This window comes from Kogia breviceps, chromosome 12 (genome assembly GCF_026419965.1).
Source record: "Kogia breviceps isolate mKogBre1 chromosome 12, mKogBre1 haplotype 1, whole genome shotgun sequence".
Taxonomy (NCBI): domain Eukaryota; kingdom Metazoa; phylum Chordata; class Mammalia; order Artiodactyla; family Physeteridae; genus Kogia; species Kogia breviceps.
The window spans coordinates 53,778,678-53,794,757 of NC_081321.1; the positions used below are offsets into that span (position 1 = coordinate 53,778,678).

The 16,080-nt window shown below is 39.1% G+C and overlaps 1 protein-coding gene across 1 annotated transcript in view; it reads left to right on the plus strand.

Moving 5' to 3' along the window:
* Window positions 1-16,080, plus strand: part of IRAK3 (interleukin 1 receptor associated kinase 3) — a 48,236-nt gene that overhangs the window by 16,264 nt on the left and 15,892 nt on the right. Inside the window, exons 3-8 of the mRNA XM_059080282.2 lie at window positions 3,522-3,586; window positions 4,213-4,255; window positions 5,716-5,867; window positions 10,007-10,071; window positions 13,308-13,422; window positions 14,092-14,210. Coding sequence (XP_058936265.1) covers window positions 3,522-3,586; window positions 4,213-4,255; window positions 5,716-5,867; window positions 10,007-10,071; window positions 13,308-13,422; window positions 14,092-14,210 — 559 coding nt within the window. The remainder of the gene's footprint in view (window positions 1-3,521; window positions 3,587-4,212; window positions 4,256-5,715; window positions 5,868-10,006; window positions 10,072-13,307; window positions 13,423-14,091; window positions 14,211-16,080) is intronic.

Here is a 16,080-nt window from a genome sequence, read left to right on the forward strand (position 1 = left end):
ATGATGATTCATTGGAAACATTTAAATGTAACCTGCTGCACAGGTGTTTCCTATGACAGCAGCTCACTGAAGTCAGGAGTTGGAGCTCCTAATTGAAATGCAAAAAGATTTAGTCTTTCTTTGTCGCTACCATGAACAGAGTTATCACTTATCTAAATAATCTATTTTTGCCTAGCTTTACTTAAAATTGTTCCATTTGGTGGGATGGTTTCACCTTAATCACCTTAGTCAAACCTTTTTTTTTTGTTTTTTTTTTGTGGTACGCGGGCCTCTCACTGTTGTGGCCTCTCCCGCTGCAGAGCACAGGCTCCGGACCTGCAGGCTCAGCGGCCATGGCTCATGGGCCCATGTGGGATCCTCCCGGACTGGGGCACGAACCCGCGTCCCCTGTATCAGCAGGCGGACTCTCAACCACTCGCCACCAGGGAAGCCCAGTCAAGCCGTTCTGAATCTTCCATTTTATATGACAGTGAAGTATTGTCTCTCTTTTTATGTGCAGCAAAAGGACAATGGCGTTTAGTGCCCTTGCAGCCCCCAAACTTCAAATTTTATTCTACACAACAGTACCCTATTCAGGATGTTTGTTATTTCTTGCCTAATTGCCCTCACTGGAACCTCTAGTATAATGTTGAATAGAAGTGGCAAGACCAAGACATTCTTTTCTTGTTCCTGATCTAAGGGGAAAACATTCAGTCTTTCACCATTATGTATGATGTTCACTGTACGTTTTTCACAGATGCCCTTTACCAAATTAAGGAAATTTTTTTCTCTCCCTAGAGCTTCATCATGATAGATTATTGGATTTTATGAGTTTTGTTCATTTTATTAATGTGGTACATTTTCAGATATTAAGCTAACCTTGGATTCCTGGGATGAATCCCACTTGGTCATGGTACCTCATGTTTCTTATATGTTTCTGGATTTAGTATTTTGGTGAGGACTTTTGCATCTATATTCATAAGGGATATAGCTCTGTAGTTTTCTTGTTCTGTTTTGTGTGGCATTGATATTAGGATAATATTGGCCTCAAAGAAAGATTTGGGAGTTGTTTCCTCCTCTTCTATTTTGGAAGAATGTGTGAAGAACTGGTCTAAAATCTTCTTTAAATGTTTGGTAAAATTTACCTGTGAAGCCATTTGGGCCTGGGCTTTTCTTTATGGGAAGTCTTAAAATATTAATTAAATCTCTTCCCTTGTTACAGACCCATTCATGTTGTTTATTTCTTCTTGAATTAGTTTTGGTAGTTTGTGTCTTTCTAGGAATCTGTCCCTATCATTTATATAGTTTTTTGACAAATAGTTGTTCACAGTATTCCCTTATAATTCTTTTTATTTCTGTAAGGTCAGTAGTTATGTCTTTTGTTCTTAATTTTAGTAATTTGAGTCTTCTTTCTTTCTTGGTCAGTCTAACTAAAAGATTGTCAACTTTGTTTATATTTTCAAAGAACCAGCTTCAGTTTCATTGATATTTCTCTTCTGTTCTTCTGTTTCATTTATTTCCACTCCAGTCTTTTTTTTTTTTTTTTTTTTGGTATGCGGGCCTCTCACTGTTGTGGCCTCTCCCGTTCGGAGCACAGGCTCTGGACGCGCAGGCTCAGCGGCCATGGCCCACAAGCCCAGCCGCTCCGCGGCATGTGGGATCCTCCCGGACCGGGGTACGAACCCGTGTCCCGTGAATCGGCAGGCGGATTCTCAACCACTGCGCCACTAGGGAAGCCCTCCACTCCAGTCTTAATTCTTCCTTCCTTCTGTTTCCTGTGGTTTAGTTGTTTCTTCTTTTTTAGTTCCTCAAGGCAAAAGTTTAGGCTATTTATTTGATATTTTTCTTCTTTTTAAAGTTGGGCATTAACAGCAATAAATTTCCTTTTAAGCGCTGCTTTTGCTGCATACCATATGTTTTGGCATATTGTGTTTTTGTTTTCATTCATCACAAAGTATTTTCTAATTTCCCTTGGGATTTCTTCTTTGACTCACTGGTTATTTATGAGTTTGGTGTTTCATTTTCATGTATTTGTCAATTTCCAAAAAAAAAATTTCCTTTTGTTATTGATTTCTACTTTATTTTTTTTTGCATTTAAAAAATGTATTTATTTTTATTTATTTTTGGCTGCATTGGGTCTTCATTGCTGCACACAGGCTTTCTGTAGTTGCAGTGAGTGGGGACTACTCTTCATTGCGGTGTTCAGGCTTCTCACTGCAGTGGCTCCTCTTGTTGCGGAGCATGGGCTCTAGGTGCGTGGGCTCAGTAGTTGTGGCATGCAGGCTCAGTAGTTGTGGCTTGCAGGCTCTAGAGCACAGACTCAGTAGTTGTGACACACAGGCTTAGTTGCTCCATGGCATGTGAGATCCTCCCAGACCAGGGCTCGAATCCGTGTCACCTGCAATGGCAGGTGGATTCTTAAGCACTGTGCCACCAGGAAAGCCCTTGATTTCTACTTTAATTCCATGTAGTCAGAGAATATGCTTTGTATGATTTCATCCTTCCAAATTTATTGAGGCTCATTTTATTGCCTAACATGTGATCTGTTCTGGAGAATGTTCAACGTACACTTGCAAAGTATGAGTGTATTCTTCTGTTTTGGATGGAATGTTCTGTAGATGTCTGTTCGGTCTAATTTTATAGTTTTGTTCAAGGTGGCTTATTATTAATTGATTGTATTTTGTTGCTAGTCTTCTAAGCAAAATAATCTAGGAACCATTAGAATACAATCTAAGAAAAACTAGAAGATGAAATAAAACTCTCCTGAAGTCTGAATCAAAATGTCAAAAGTAACAGCAAAATATTGCAGAGTTTTAATTTTTGTAGGAAGCTACATAGACTTCCTTAGTTCAGACAGAAGTAATAGTCTTCAATTGGGCAGCATTTGTGGGCATTTGTGATTGATCGCGCATGCGTGCACACACACACATGCACACACACACACACACACACTCACACTCACACTCACTCACCCCTCTAATACCTTATGGCACAAAATGGGATTAAAAAGTGAACTAACCGAGAGAGGTATAATCCCATAATCGTAAAAATTTTAAATACATGTACAAAAACCTGATAACAACATTGCTTTTTTTCCTGTCAATTCTCTCCTTCATACTTTAATATTTTTAATGATGTCTAACAATAATTTAAGATAGGTGCTCATGGACTTCCCTGGCGGTCCAGTGGTTAAGACTCCGAGCTTCCACTGCAGGGGGCACGGGTTTGATCCCTGCTCAGGCAACTAAGATCCCCCGTGCCACGCCTCACGGCCAAAAATTAAAAAAACAAAAATACAAACAAACAAATAAGAAAAAAAGGTAGGTGCTCATGTTTTAAGTGAACAAAGATATGTTTGTATATTTGATCATTAGAAAGCTCTTCCACATATGGAAATTTGTAACCATTCAATGGGAATGAAACTGGGCTTTAGAAATGAACCTTACTAGCAAGGTATTTATTTTCACAGTGTAAAAAAGAAAAAAAAAGTTTGTTAACGACATAACATTTTTTGTATCTAGCTTCCCTTATTTCTCTTTCAGGGGCATCCTTGAATCCTTCAGAGCAGAGTCATCAGGGAAAAGGATTTCCGATCATGTTATCCAAGGTAGAGTGTGTGCACATGGGCAATGACCCTTGAACCCTGTTGCATATATAATTGAGCGTAAGGAATGAAATTATCAGGCAGAAAAATGCTGTATTTTCAGGTACTTTTTTAAAGCCTGGAGACTTTTAAAAAGTCTCATTCTTGTTCATTTATTTGGGGATTCAGGAAATTGGAGATTTGTAAATGTTTGAAGAGTTAAGAGCTTTGTCCTCTCAGTGATCTGTCACAGATGAGTCTTAGAACTTTTAAGAGTACTGTAGTTACGCATTTGTCTTAACTCAGCTTTTAGTTTTCCTGTTCTAGTGTTTTGCATGTTACTGTTAGTTTTTATTAAAGAAAATTAGCGGTGATCATTTTTACAGCAATAGAAGTCATTTAAAATTGACTGTAACTATGACTTTGATACTTGAGTTTTTACCATTGTTATGGAAGCCTTAAATATATATAGCAGTGAATACTATTGAATAAAATAAAATAACTTTACATTCTACTAGCTTTCTTCTAAATTAGATTCCACCCTGTTGCACTGTACAGTGCCAGGGGGAACTTTGGATTTCTGTTGAGGTTCTGTTCTTTCTAGACTTTATGAAATTGAATTATACTTTAGTATGTATTTCTTCTCTTAGGAAACAGCTAGTGCTGTTCTTGTTCCTGAACATAATGAAAAAGGTAAGAAAAACAGAACAACTTTTCTTTAAATCATGTTTTCCTTTAAATGAATTCATGAATTCTTTTAAGTGAAATTTAGAAAGATCCAACAAACATAATAACTATTCATTAATATGCAGATTCAAGATAAATTTTTCATAGATATCAAAATATTCTCAATTTTGACTGACACATAGTTCTGATGGGTGATATATTATTGTTATATTAAAAATTCATTGACCAGTAAAGAGCATAATTGTGGTCTCAGGAGAATTTCATGACATTTGCTTTTTTTTTTTTTTTTTTTGTGGTATGCGGGCCTCTCACTGTTGTGGCCTCTCCCGTTGCGGAGCACAGGCTCTGGACGCGCAGGCTCAGCGGCCATGGCTCACGGGCCCAGCCGCTGCGCAGCATGTGGGATCCTCCCGGACCGGGGCACAAACCCGTGTCCCCTGCATCGGCAGGCAGACTGTCAACCACTGCACCACCAGGGAAGCCCGACATTTGCTATTTTTATGTGTCATAGGAAGACATTTAAAAATTATGTTGGGTTTTATACAGTTTTAGAAATTTTCATAGCACTTACAGAGAAATCATTAGAGGTGATTGTAGAGCAGTGCTGAAGGTCACTATGAAAATCAGTTATTTTCCACACCGACTTTCTACTTTATCAGCAGGGAGAATAATTTACTTCTATCTGGGAATCATTCTGATAAACTTCAGTGGCTATTTAAGGCTGCCTTGCCTAATCTTTGCCACTAGATCCGATGCTTCTTTGGTTCAAAAGATAATTAGAATAGCTAGATAAGGTTGTGGTCCTTTAATGTTTAGCAAAAAAGGTTTAAATCAAACAGACTAAGTGTGTAAATATAGCCAAAATTGGTCTCTGAAGCATTTAGCCAAGCTTTTCACTTTGAATTTGTATTTGATTACCTTTGAAATGTTTCCTCCCAATCTCTGCTTTAGATGATGTTTTTTAAAAAGCTGAAGCATCTTCCTAATTTACTCTGAGCAAGTTAGCCATTTAGAGGATTTGGCTTATGAAAAACGTTTCTACCAGTCATGCTTAGAGAATATTATTTAGTCATATCAAAATTTCCACTTCTATAGTTTTTATTTTTACTGGTTTTAGTTCATAGTAGGTCAACAGCAATCTGTTGATCTAATGACAGGGAAACAGTCTTGGAAAAGTTTCCCCAACTAAGTTGTCTGGCTGATCTCTTTGGAAAGGTGATAGAATCACAGTGCTTTTGTTTGAATATCTAAAAAGCCATTTGCTCTGTGGGATGGTGGGAGCCAGGCCCAAGTAAATGTACAGAGAACACATGGTGGGCTTCAGTTTTTGCTCCTGGGCCTTTCTCTTTTGACTTTTCACTGGGCTCTGATTTGTTTCTAATAGGGAAGTCTTGGTTCTTTATAATGATGATTGATTCTTAAAAAGAGAAAAAGTAACTTATCTTCTCCCTACTTTCCTTCCTAAGGAATATTGTTTAAATCCTCCATCAGCTTTCACAACATCATAGAAGGAACCAAAAATTTCCACAAAGACTTTTTAATCGGAGAAGGGGAAATTTTTGAGGTATACAGAGTGGAAATCCAAAACCGAACATATGCCATTAAATTATTTAAACAGGTATGGAAAGAATTACTATCACAGGATATCCATTCCATTTATTGGCTCATATTTCACATTAAATTGTGTCATTTTTCATCAACATTGAAAGGAGGGGTACTTGAAAATAAAATTTCATAAATGGAAATAAGATATATGACCTCTGGTGACTGGAGAAATGACTGAGAAATGAATGCCTGTCTTGCAGGAATGTGGAAGTTAAATCCTTCCCCTCCCCAGATGTATGGCCTGAGAAAGGCTTTTCTGAAAAGCGTTGTTAGGACCATTGGGACTTTGCTTAAGATGGTCGGATTGTGCTGGTCTGCTCCAGTTTTCCTGGCTTTCTAGGATGGGCAGCGCCCTCTCCAGGCAGCTTCACAGGCTAAGCCACAGACTGATATTCGGTGCTACTTTATGAATCGTCTTCAATCAACAGTTCAGGAGAGGAGGAAAGAGGAGGCTTTGGTAGGAGCAGCACGGCAATGATCAGAGCAGGAGGTTAGAATACAGCTGAGTACAGCCAGGGAAGCAGAAAGGCTATTGGGGGTCCGACTCAGGAGTCAGGAGGAGATAGGTCTGCACACACATACCCAAAGAGCTGTTCTTCATTATTGGTCAACAGCCAATAAACATTTACTAAACTTCTTTTATGGGCTGCATGTTGGGTGGAGATGAATAAAGCATAGTTACATTCTCCAAGAGTTCCCAGTCTTATGGGGAAAACAGGTAAAGAAAAGATTAAATTGCAGTGTGGTAAGTACTTTAGCAGAGATTTGCCTCAAAGGTCATGGGATCACATAGAAGATAGGCAGAGAGGGGCTGGCACAGAGTAACCGTGCAATAAACATTTCCTCAGTAAACAAATGGAAAAGTGGATGAAAGGAAGTGACCTTTCAACTGGATTTTGAAGGATAAGGAGAATTTTCCAGGCAGCGAGGGAAGTACTTTCTATTGTTTTTTTTTTTTTGCGGTACGCGGGCCTCATCAATGTTGTGGCCTCTCCCGTTGCGGAGCACAGGCTCCGGATGCGCAGGCTCAGCGGCCGTGGCTCACGGGCCCAGCCGCTCAGCGGCATATGGGATCCTCCCGGACCGGGGCACGAACCTGTGTCCCCTGCATCGGCAGGCGGACTCTCAACCACTGCGCCACCAGGGAAGCCCCGGGAAGTACTTTCTAGCTGGAAGAGATAACAGGTGCTCAGGCCTAGAGGCACATGCATGAAAGCCTGTGTCTTACTCACGAAGACCAGCTCGTTTTGTGGAGTAGAGTTTAGTGTGAGAGGGTAGGCACGTAGTGGCATCAGATGATACTGGAAAGATAGGTGAAGTCCGTGGATGGTTTCTAAGTAGGAGAGTGAAAGGACAAGATTTGTGTTTTGTAGTATCACTTTGATTACCGGTCAGATGATGGACTGGAAGTTGGCATGGGGCACTGGAGGAAGGACGGCAGGAATTAGACTAGAGGTAGAAAGACCTGGCAGAGGGATATTTCAGATGAGTAAACTGAAGTGGATAGGGCTGAAACCTGTATTCTCCGGTTTAATATTAGAATCACCCAGGAAGTGTTTTAAAAACTGAGCTCTGCAGCATCTGTTTGGGTCAGAGTAGTGGTGGTGGTAGGCTTCCCCAGGTGGTTCAGATGTGTGACCAGTGTTGGTAACCACTCTAAGCCAGGGCAGAGGCAGTGGGGATGGCAAGGGAGGGTACTATGTCTGAAAGATGAGGTGAAATGGAGCAAATCTGGTGATCTGTTAGACAGGGCTGGGGAAATAGGGGAGAAGGAGGGATCTGAGGTGGTTCCAGTTTTGCAGCTTAGATTACAGGGCCTTTTTAAAAGAATTATTAACCCAATTTGTCCGTTTCCTCAAACTGCATTTGCCCCACTAATTCTGTATAGACATCTCAAGATTCTGGAGAAGATGAATGTCTAATGAAGAAATGAAACAATCTATTGTTATAACCATTCAACAAGAAGAATGTGGTTACTCTAGAGGTGTCCTAACTGAAGCCTGCTTCTTAGGGCCAGTGCGTCCCTGGCCCCATTTATACATTTTCTTCTGGTTGAGCCCCAGGGCCACCTCCCCAAAGACTCCATGCGTTTACTTTCCTCTTCTCTCTGCAGCTGCCACCAACTCACACTCTCTTTTGGGAGTGTTCTTTCCAGGGGTCTGGCTTTAGAATGGGATGTCTTTGTCCTTTCTGTCCCGAAGACAATGATCATTTCCTTGATTGCTTTTGACCCCTCCAGGATGGTTTTGGTGACCCTCCTGTGTGTATAGTTGCAGCAAAATACCACTGTCTCATAGTATTGATTTCTTCATCTGCCTCTCCCAGTGGACTGGATGGTTTTCTTTAAGGAGCTTTTATTTATCTTTGTATCCCAGTGCCTTATTACAGAGCCTGGCCTATAGTAGTTGCTCAATAAATGTTTGTTGGGTGAATTGAATGAAGCACATAGGCTGTTTTCATCAATTTAGTTGCTATTCAGTATTAGTAAAAAGACAGGAGGTAACAAAGTTACTCAAGACCTAGAGATTGTACAAAGTCCTACACACACATACACATACACATCAGGAAAAATGAGATAATTTAATGAAGGCTTAGCCACAGAGCATTTTTTACTAGAAATGTAGTTTTGTAACATTAATTTCAGTAACCTTTCTTAGAGGAACTGAGGCTAGGAACTGTACTTAGGTGTGTTAGATTAGTACATCCAGCTCACCTGGGGATCTTACAGTGCAGATTCTGATTCAGCACTTTGGGTAGGGACCTGAGACTCAGCATTTCTCACCAGTTCCCAGAGAAGGTGGTATTCCTCACACACAGAACACACTTTGAGCAGCAAGAGTGCTAGGATAGCATGAACACAAAAACTAACCCCTTCACTTTTTCAGATTAAGAAAATGAGGACCCCAGGGAGGTTTGGTGACAATAAGTCACAAATAATGAGTGTTAGAGTTGGGCCTGAGACCCAATCCACTCGATCCCAGGGCAGTGGTTTTTTAAAATGTAAATTCTCATAATGTAGTCCTTGCAAATGATATTTGTTAGACTAGTTTATTGTTTCTGACTTCTTGGGTTAACTTGGAAAATAGTTTCCAAGATTCCTGTTGGATCTCTCTCCCTTTGTTCCTGAGGACAGAGAGCTCTAAAAACTCTGCCCTTGGACTTCCCTGGTGGCACAGTGGTTAAGAATCCGCCTGCCAATGCAGGGGACACGGGTTCGACCGCTGGTCCAGGAAGATCCCACATGCCGCGGAGCAACTAAGCCCATGTGCCACAACTACTGAGCTTGTGCTTTAGAGCCCATTAGCCATAACTACTGAGCCTGCGCTCTAGAGCTTGTGCAACTAGAGAAAGCCCACGCACAGCAATGAAGACCCAGTGCAGCCAATAAATAAATAAATAAATAAATATTAAAAACAAAAACAAAATGAACTCTGCCCTGTCTGGCAATTTGCAACCGATAACTGGAGCACACTTACTTTAACCCTTTCATGGTAGAAGTTAGGAATTTGAGATTCAGAGACATGCAATGATGTCAGGTGTATGAAGCCATCAAGAACAGTGGAGGTACTCCATACAATATTATTGAATTCATTAATTTATTCATATGTCAGGCACTCTGCTAGCTTCTGACTCTTCTTTGAAGTAAGGAGTTATATGTTTCATTTTCTTAGTGGGCCCATTTTTTCAAAATTAGTACAAAGGTAAACTTGAACCAACAGCCAAATGACCCAAGTCATAAATGCCAAATTATTGAAATCAATTCTAATCAGAATACAATACAATCAGAATACAACCAGAATTCTTTGAGATCAAGTGGGGAGTTTCTGTCATGGGATTTTCTTTGAATACATATTTTTGAATTCATGTAAATGTGTCCAAAATATGGTGAAAGCGTTTGAATATAAAATATAGCAGTATGATACATTGCATGAAAAACTTCTAATTCAAAAGCAGTGGTTCTAAATCTGTTTTGGGGTTAATGGATTTTTGAAAGTCTGATGCAAGCTAAGGATCCTCTCCCCAGAAAAATGTTCATATGCATTTATACCATAAAGTATCTAATTTCAGGGAGACTATAGACCCTAGGTCAGAATCCCAGAAATAGAGAGATCCTTTCCTTATTTTTTTCTTGTTTTTCTGTATGATATTTAGGGGAAAAAAATGCAATGTAAGAAACAATGGAAGCGGTTTTTATCTGAGCTTGAAGTTTTACTGCTGTGAGTATATTGCTTTGGATTTCTCCACTTGTGCCTGGTTTTCATCTCTGTTCATCTTTGGTTCTATAGCACAGAGCTTGGCATGGTTGGCATTTAATAAATGTGGGTTGGATGTTAGAACATTGGGTAAAATTTTGACATCTGCTTTAGTATATTCCTTGGAATACATTTTAAAATAGACCATTTACATAATTCACTTGAACATATTTTAACAAGAAACTGTCACAAGGAAATGGGTTAAATCATGTGTGACTAACATGACTGACTGTAAACTAATTCTTAGAACTTTAGAATTGCATATATTTTACCATTTCCCCCCTTTCTTAGAGACATTCCAGTCAAGAAACTGTTTCATCAATATAAACCTCTCTGGAAGAGAGTTTTAGACAAAGAAATCAAGTGCTTTCGATGTGCACATTACTTTCTGGGAATTCATTCATGAGCCTGAAAGTCCTTGGAGACAAACTAAAATGACTTCATTTTCATATGTATTCATATCTGCAGCTGTGCAGCCTGTCTCACTGAAGGCCCCTAACCCTATAGAGTTCAGTCATCACCTTTTACAAACAGAAAATGTTCTTTTCAGATGTTTTCTAAACCAATACATGAATTGAGGGGAGGGAGGTATTATCCTGAATCCTTCTCCGTTTATACCCAGGACCAGAAATCAAAATGTTAGAGGCTAAGTATAAACACTTAATATATCATTTAGTCAACAAAAAACTAAAACCAAAATTGTAATAAGGTTTTTATATTTAAACTTTATTTCTTTGCTTATGAATAAATAATAAGTTCAGACACTTCAAAATTCCAAAAGGGCAAAAGGGTAAGCCAAGAGATTTTCTTCCACTATTCTCATCCAACCACCCAGCTGATTTTCCCAAAGGCGACAGAGTAATCAGTTTCCTGTATATATTTTCAGAGATATTTTATGTGTATATATGTTATTTCATACCTGTTGGAAAACTTATCTAAGTTTTAATATCGCTTAGAAAACTAAGAAAGCTTCACGTAAATAAAATTATAGGGTCAAATGGTTGTATGTGTTACACGTTACCACATTGTCCTCCAGTAGAAGCTATACCAATTTATACTTATACCAGTCATATGTTAGAGTGCCTGGTTCCCCATATTCTTGATAACATGGCGTTTATTCTTTTAGTTTTTTCTGATCTGCTAAGTGGAAATGGTTTCTCAGTGTAGTTTTTAAATTTCTTTTTCTGTGATGAATGAATCTTTTCACATATTAAGAGATATATTTCCTTTCCCATGAAATATCTGTTAATGTTTTTTGCCCATTTTTTTATTAGGCTGTTGGGTTTTTTCTTAATGGTTTGTAAGAGCATTTTATATATTAGAGAAAATTAGCCCTATTTTTATGTTACAAGATACAAATAATTTTTTACCACATTTTCATTTGTCTTTGCTTATTCTAGTTTTTGCCATGTGGAAACAGTTTTCATGTAGTTGAATTTAATCTATACTTTCTCTAATGGATTCTGGGTTTTATATTATAGTTTAAAAGGCCTTCCCCACTGAGAGGTTATAAAATAATTATGCCATTTTTTCCAAGTACTTTTATATTTTCATTTTTTACATTTGTATATCTGATCCATTTGGATTTATTCTGCTGAGGCATTTATGTATTACTTTAGAGAGAATTAACAACTCTGTGACATTGAATATTCCTGGTGTGCCATCATTATCATTTATATTGCTAATATTTCTTTAGTTTTAGGCCCTATACAAAGTACTTCACATGTATTAATTCTTTAATCCTCACAACAATCCTGTGAGGTGAGTCCTGCTATTATCCCCATTTTGCAGATGAGGAAACTGAGGCAGAGCGTAATTTTTTTTTTTTTTTAACAAGATCCAATTTATTTCCTGAATCATACTCAATCTCCCTCTTCTCAGACATTTACTAGTAAGTAAGTCAGAGGCAGGCTTCTCCTCTTAGAACATACTGTCTGGAGTGGGTTTAGGAGAGAAGTGCACAAGCAGACAGGCAATTTCAGTAAGTTAAATAATAAGACAAGCAAGTACAGAGCGCTGAGGGAGGAGGAAAAGCTAATTTGGGGAGGGGAGTGGGCAGCAGAGTAGGTGTCTTGGAAAAAGTGACATCTAAGCTGAGACCTGAGGATGAGTTTTTTTTGTTTAATATTAAGGGAACCACTTGAGACTGTATTATGTGTTTATGTATATACACTTAACACACACTCACACATTGCCTTTCTTGAGGAAGAAGGAATAGAGGGACTCAGAAGGGATATATATATATATATATATATATATATGGATATATATATATACATACACACACACACGTGTATTTTATAGGTAAGTTTTGCTACTGAAGAAATGTATAATAGGACTTTATATATAACACCATTTATGGAAAAATAGCTTTATTTATTTTAATATCACCAGACATGCCTAAGACATAGGAGGTGTTCCATAAATAATTGTGGAATTGAGCTGAGTTCACAGTATGTGTGGTGAATTTCACATGTTTTATATTTCATAGCTGTTACTGGGTTCCATTGGTTTTCACAGTGATGACACATGCCCTCAAGAAATAGAGTTTTTTTTTAAAAAGCACCTGAAAAATGTATACAATACTGACATAGAATTCTGGGATTTAAAAATCAGTGATGTATTTTTCAGCATCAAACTTTACTAGTCACATGGATTTTAGGTAACAATACAAGCTTTCTGAAGGCATTGGATGTCTGTTAACTGTGTGACTGGGGCCTAGTACAGCACTTGACATGGTAGCATTCAGTAAATGGATGAATGACAACAGTCTTCCGAACTCTTCTATATTGGTGATTTTAGTTACACATGTATACCTAAAGCAATGAAATGGATAATTTCAGTTGTATTATCTTTAATAAATAAGTTATATTGGGTTTCATGTTGATAAAAATTAGTTAATATCAAATATTGTTTTCTATTTGTTGTAAAGTTCCCAAAACCCCAAATCTTAAGAACTCTTTACTTTCTTAAAATGTCTGTCTTATATTTGGATGTTGGCTAATATTTGTCAGAACACTTTAGACCAATTTGGAAGGCACATCTGTATCATGTGTCCATTGAAATTCCTTCTCTCTTGGCCAAATTTATATTCTGCTTTATACCTATTCCCCAACCCACCCTACCATCCCCAAAACAGTGTTATTCATTTCCTATTTGAATAAACAGTTTGATGGATTTAAAAAATCTTTTGTTTCAAGGTTCCAACATCCAAACATATTGGAGTTGGCTGCATATTTTACAGAGAGTGAGAAGTTTTGCCTGGTTTATCCATATATGAGAAATGGATCACTTTTTGACAGATTACAGTGTGTAGTAAGTTATATCTATTACTCTGCCTGATACTCTGACACTCTAAAGCCCTGGGGCAGCTGCTGAAATACCTGAGCTATTGTGTGTTGTGCAACATGGTGGCCAGAAGAGTTTCTGGGTCCTTACTGCTCACTGATACCATGTCTCAAATGGGTTTACATCAACTACCCTTATTTCTCAGATAATTTTTATTTGCATAACTTTATGCAAAGTACCATTCAAGACAAAGGATAGACATAAAAGTGATAGACACCTTAAAGAGAAGGGAGGAGGTTGAATAAATGCCATGGTTTCTCTTTTGTGATGTTTCTGAAAGATAAGTTTACAAACTGATTCCAAATTGGTTAAATTTCAGTTAAGATGAGAATAAAAACAGATTATTCTCAATTACCCACACTGTTGTGCCACATAATTTTAAAATCTTGTTCAATGAACTCTTAAATGTCTTATTAGCCATATTTCAATTAAGATAACATTAAAATTATTGGGTATTTCCATTGCCTATAAAGGGGCCTAGAACCAGCATTGGTAGTAGAGGAAAACCTATTTTGAATTAAAAATAAGTTATGGTAAACTACAATGTTTATTTACCCCCTCTCCCCGCCTCCTCATTAGCGTTTATTGGTTTTTACTCAGAAAATACAACCAAACCAACTACTGTTGTCTTTTCAGGGTGACACAGCCCCACTCTCTTGGCATATTCGAATCAATATATTAATAGGAACAACCAAAGCCGTTCAGTACTTGCACAACACGGAACCGTGCTCCGTCATCTGTGGCAGTATATCAAGGTAAATTATCCCAGAGCTATAGGTTACAGCTGAAGGCCCCTTTCATCATCATGGGTGAGTCGGACTTCACCCTATTTTCTGGCTAGAGTTTCCCTGGTGGGTATGTGTATGTGTTAAGAAATCTCACTGAAGTATTTAAAATCTTGTCTTTTAATGAAAACAAGTCTACCAAATTTTAAAGGCTGCACTTACATTGCCAATCGGAGAGTTTGTATTATCTTTGGGAATTATTAATTATTAACAGTGTAGAATAGACAGTGTTGTGTATTTTATTAATTATACTGGACAGCAAACTGTGAAATGAACCTGTATTCATCTCACTTTTTTAAAAAAAAGAAACTGAGGTCTCCGGAAAGGTTAAGTGGCTTATACAGGGACTCCTCACAAGATAACAGTAGTGATCAGCAAATTAAATTCTTCCTCCTTGAGTCTCCAGCCTCCTGCCATGCCACTGAGCCCGCTGCCTCCTAGCTGTAGGTACTCAGCTGTGACAAGCTGAGCGGCAAGCCCAGTGTTCATTTTTGAGACGCGTGAGGAAATTAGAAGCAACATCTTCCGTCTTTTTTCTTCTTCAGCAGACATAAAGAATCATTCAGGCAAAGAGTATACCCTGTAGCAAACCACCCCCCACCCTGCTGTGCATTTTTCCCGTGTGCCCTTCATCATGAACCTGTCTAAAAGTAGGTAAATACACCTTTGCTGAATAGCAGGGGAGACTGAATCTAAAAGACTCTGCCTCTTGTGAACCATCACCTCATATCTTGGGAAGAGCTTTAAGTGAGCCTTCGAGTTGAACCGAAGAGGAACTGATTGCTTACTTTGTTTTTCTGGTGAAGTGACTTTCATATCAAAAGACTCTAGATTTTGTTTTGTCCTGGGGGAGTGGTGGGGGTAGGGTGGAGGGGACACAACCCGTAGGCATCTGCTCCTGCTGCAGTGTGGCAGTTCATCAACTGCCAGTGGAATCGGCATAAAATTTGTGTGCCCTCATGGGGCCTGAGACAGAGATGGACAGTGAAAGTCTCAGCGGTCGGTGGAACCAACCACTAGGTTCCAGCTAGTGGAACCTCCCTCTTCAACTCAGCTCTCAGCCAGCTCAGCGCTGTAGGTGCTTAAATATATGTTCTACCTGGGTAGATAGATAAATAAATACCTGGCATTTTGCTATACATATTCTTTCTTTGGTTTAGAGCGGGCTTGAACTTATTTTTAACCCCATGAAATAATCCATTCATTTAAAACATGTCCCTTTTGTGTGACTGATTCATCACCTCCTTTCCTGAAAGCAGAGCTTGATAGGAAAGAGGGGTGAGAAGGGAGACAGTGTGGAGGTCCTGGTACTTGATGGGAGAGGGGGACAGGGAAGGCCACTGACCAGAGCAAAGGGAACGTCAGGGTCTCGGCTCTGCCTGAGTCACAAGGCTTTCCCACAGCTGACACTGGGCAGGGAGATTTGCATGTGCCCCTCCAGCATGCCTCTCCTGCTTTTAGGTCAGAGCACAGGCTGTGACCCTGATTTCTGCTTTCTCATGATTGGCAAGTGTCTTCAGGCAAGTTCCCAGGAAGTAGGCTCAGAGGCAGAGATTTGCCTGCAGGGGAATTTTTTGAGAATGCTCTCGGGAATAACAAAAGTAAGGGAAGGAGGAGGAAGACAGAATTGGGCAGTTGGAGAAGCTGAGCTGGGATATGGAAGTAGAGGCCTCGGCAGATGCCACGGGGACTGCTGAAGTTGGGGTGGCCCTTCGAAACTATCCCCAAATGAGGCAAGGTGCTTGGGTTTTTGCATCCCTGTATCCAGCCAGCCCTGAACAGGGCTGTATTGAGGTGAGGCAGCTCCCTTCTCCCACTAGCAATTCCCAGGTTGGGGCTC